Here is a 3969-nt window from a genome sequence, read left to right as displayed (position 1 = left end):
AAACTCAGTGACAAGGGAGGAGTTTGGAACACTAGGTGTTTGCTTCCTCAAGATTCTCTTGTGAATGCTTAGCCAGCCTTTGTCGCATTCAGTATGATTTTATTTATTTACCACGTCACATTTGGTATTACAGTGTACAGAGTCACTTTCGACGATGATCACATATAAGTCCAATTTGGGAGGCAAAAATATACAAAACGAACAATCGGAATCAAGTACACGACAGATCGCGATTGCATCACCGTCCTGTGTGTATATATCTTGCGATGGCCATCTGCCCCGAGAAAGCCACGGCTAATCGTTGGGTAAGGTAGTCATAGAGCAGGCAGAATGATGGACGGGGCTGGAGCGCTACTCCGGAGTCATCAGATGGAGCCGCCGCCGCCGTTCTTAGCAATTTCGGTCACCGTGGCGACCTTGGCTGCTGGCGTATTCGCCATATATTTCTACGCACCTTCATGGCGCGTACGTAGGGTCCCCGGTCCGATGGCTTACCCGCTGATCGGCCACCTGCCGTTGCTCGCCAAGCACGGGCCGGCGGTGTTCACGGTCCTCAGAGAGAGATTCGGGCCCATCTACAGGTGAGTTTGCCCGTGCTAATTAATTCCACCATGCAGGAGAAAAAAATGGTGCCTTAACATGTGTATTTGTGTCATTTTCTCAGGTTTCACATGGGTAGACAGCCGCTAGTTATGATTGCAGACCCCGAGCTGTGCAGAGAGGTGGGAATCCAGAAGTTCAAGAGCATCCCCAACAGAAGCGTCCCTAGTCCTATTCGCAGCTCGCCTATTCACAACAAAGGCCTCTTCTTTACGAGGTTGGATGTGTGCACCTTTATTACTTTATATCTTCTTCCGTATATATCCTTGACTGAATCAACGGTGCGAATTAAAACATGGACGCCTTTAGAGATTTCATGAAGTCAAATGTGTTGAGTGCTTCCAAAGTTTCATCATGAAATGATATCCGCGGAAATCGTTAAAATAATTTATGCTCCAAAAATGATATTTTCGAAAACATTTTGGAGTGCTGATTTTTTTCTTCGTTTTTGACATTCCATGATAAAATTTGCATGCACTCAATTTTTTTTTCAAAGTTTGCCATGAAAAGTTTCAGATTTTTGTTCTTCTAATTTTACTGTTCATCACGAGCAGAAGAGACTTTCAATAAGTATTCATTCGGTTTATAAGTCGGGCACAAGTTTGCAGGTCTTCAATTTAACTACGTACCAAACTATGCGTAACACTCCACCACAAGAGTATGTTTAGATTCTCGCAAAAAAAAAACAAGAGTATGTTTAGAAACATCATTCAACCACGAATCTAGTATAGGAATGCAAACATTAGTACTGCTACAGGTAACACCAAGAATAATCTATCATCTGACATGCTTTCACTATCATCTCTTGATGACTTGATGTTTATTATGCATTTTTATTCATTGTATACGCTCTATTAATTAGATGTAAACTGTGCCACACCAAGAAGTGAAGCAACACAACAATACAAACTATATTGTTATTTAATGCAAACAACAAACTATAGAACTGGTCATGTAGGTCGACTGTTTTAGTAGAATGTTCCATACCAATTTGTAAAAAAATTAATACTCAGTACATATCTAGCTAGATCTTGTTTTAAATCACAAGCATATCACTCTCTCGGCAGGGACTCGAGATGGCAATCCATGAGAAATGTCATCATCTCCATTTACCAGCCGTCGCACGTGGCAAGCCTCATCCCTTCCTTCCAACCGTACATTGAACGGACGGGGCGCCTCCTCCGGCATGGCGAGGAGATCACCTTCTCCGACCTCTCGTTAAAGCTCTTCAGCGACACTATTGGTCAGGTCGCCTTTGGTGTGGACTTCGGCCTCACCAAAGGCACCACCTCTCCACCACCGAAACACCATGTCGATTGTGCTGAGACTGTCGACATGACAACGGATTTCATCGAAAAGCACTTCTACGCCACGACGTCCCTCAAGATGGACCTGTCAGGCTCCGTGTCCATCATCCTTGGCATGCTCGTGCCGTTGCTACAGGAACCCGTGAGGCAGCTCCTGCTGCGTATGCCGGGCTCAAAAGACCGCCGGATGGAAGAGACCAACTTGGCCATGAGTGGGCTACTAGACAACATTGTGGCTGAGCGGGCGGCACAAGCTGACAGGGGGGAGAAGAACTTCCTGTCTGTGATGCTTAATGCAAGCGAGAGCACAGACGCAATGAGGAAGTTGTTGACGCAAGACTACGTGAGCGCACTTACATACGAGCACTTACTTGCAGGGTCGGTGACCATGTCCTTCACGTTGTCAAGCCTGGTGTACCTTGTGGCGATGTACCCCGAGGTAGAGGAGAAGCTACTCAAGGAGATCGACGCTTTTGGGCCCAAAGATGTGGTACCCAATGTTGAGGACATCCAGACCAAATTCCCTTACATGGAGCAGGTTAGTTGGATTCAGAACATGAGTCAAGTGCTCAAAACTAAATATTACTTCTCATACGATTCGATCTCAAAACTATATATGCAATTAGTTGCCTGCTTATTTGCTGGGCATATAAATGTGACTTGTTTTCGTTCGTTAATTAGTTTCTTCTTTGAGAGTTTTTTTTGTATGATATATAGGTTTTGAAAGAGACGATGAGATTCTACACTGTGTCCCCTCTGATTGCAAGGGAAGCATCCGAGGATGTCCAGATTGGAGGCTATGTCCTTCCTAAGGTTAGTGCCATGTGCTTCCTACGTTACCAACCCGTAAACATCAGGCCCTAATTGTTTCAACTATCATTCCTCCCATAACAAAGCAAGCCTATTTGTCGAATATTGTTGCACCACGTTATTTTTTTAACAAAGAGTAAAAACAATTGGGGTCATATTCAGGGTACTTGGGTGTGGCTAGCACCAGGCGTACTAGCAAAAGACCCAAAGCAGTTCCCAGACCCCGACGTGTTTCGGCCTGAGCGGTTTAACCCTGAGAGCGAGGAATGCAAGCGAAGGCATCCCTATGCATTCATTCCCTTTGGTATTGGACCCCGGGCATGCATTGGGCAGAAGTTCGCGTTCCAGCAGCTCAAGCTCGTCATTCTCCACCTCTACCGCCACCACGTCTTCAGGCACTCGCCCAACATGGAATTCCCGCTGCAGTTCCAGTATTCCATCTTGGTCAACTTCAAGCATGGTGTCAAGCTCCAGGTCATCGAAAGGAAGACTTGATATGTGTCTAGCAAGTAGCAACTCTATCTAAATATCATGGATATGTGTTCTTATAAAAAAAATGTGAATTTATGAAATATGTACATGCTATTTTGTACGACATACATGAAGATTGTGTAATGTGTGTAACCTTGTTCTTATATATTGAATAAAAGCTGATGCATGTCGTTGTTTTCGTTCCCGAAAAGATTACATCACATTTTCTATACATCTATTATATTACTCGCGAATAACCTGTGGTTGGATGGTTAGAAGGACTGTTGTATCCCCGGCACATCAGAGTTCAAGTCCCAGAGTTGACATTGATGCTGGCATTTTCCTGGATTTATTTCAAGCCTTCCAGTGATATGCGTTCTGTGGGAGAAGACGTCCCCGTCGACTATGAAGGCGTCTGTGACGATGTCATCAATCTCAAAATAATGTGTCGACCTGTCCTTAGGAGGTGCTCATAGAGGTAGGATTTGTATGTTTATTAGGAGTTGCTGGCTTGCCAGGATGCGATGATCCTAGCACGTGATATGGGATGGCAAAGTGTGCTAGTGAAGACAGATTGTCGGGAGATTTGAAGTAGAGAAAAATTCACTACATGTCTTCATACTCGTCGCGTTGGCCGCATTTCTCCTCGTACTTGCAAATACCCAAAATACAGTACTCCATCTTGTCTCAGGTGGTCGTCTACAGTCCAAAATACCATTTCCTCTACGTATCTGCAAACTTGGCGATTGACTTGCTTGTCCACGCGTGCGTTGACTGCCAC

At 44.7% G+C, this 3969-nt stretch overlaps 1 protein-coding gene across 1 annotated transcript; it reads left to right on the top strand.

The window, feature by feature from the left end:
* The first annotated feature begins 211 nt into the window (after positions 1-211).
* On the top strand, positions 212-3387 carry LOC119274767 (cytochrome P450 711A1-like). The gene is made up of 5 exons (XM_037555494.1): positions 212-581; positions 665-817; positions 1668-2445; positions 2625-2720; positions 2880-3387. Exons 1-5 carry the CDS (start codon positions 331-333, stop codon positions 3210-3212), a joined length of 1611 nt encoding a protein of 536 aa, XP_037411391.1. The 5' UTR covers positions 212-330; the 3' UTR covers positions 3213-3387.
* The last annotated feature ends 582 nt before the right edge of the window (positions 3388-3969 follow it).

The sequence above is a fragment of the Triticum dicoccoides genome, chromosome 3B (genome assembly GCF_002162155.2).
Source record: "Triticum dicoccoides isolate Atlit2015 ecotype Zavitan chromosome 3B, WEW_v2.0, whole genome shotgun sequence".
NCBI classification, from domain to species: Eukaryota; Viridiplantae; Streptophyta; class Magnoliopsida; order Poales; family Poaceae; genus Triticum; species Triticum dicoccoides.
Note: the sequence above shows the minus strand (reverse complement) of the source record. Positions and strands in the feature narration are given on the sequence as shown.

Bases quoted from the DNA above. Each gene is read 5' to 3' on its own strand.
- LOC119274767 (XM_037555494.1), top strand. From the start codon at position 331: ATGATGGACGGGGCTGGAGCGCTACTCCGGAGTCATCAGATGGAGCCG. The intron at 2,446-2,624 runs GTTAGTTGGATT...TATGATATATAG, and splicing joins AATTCCCTTACATGGAGCAG to GTTTTGAAAGAGACGATGAG. The intron at 2,721-2,879 runs GTTAGTGCCATG...GGTCATATTCAG, and splicing joins GAGGCTATGTCCTTCCTAAG to GGTACTTGGGTGTGGCTAGC.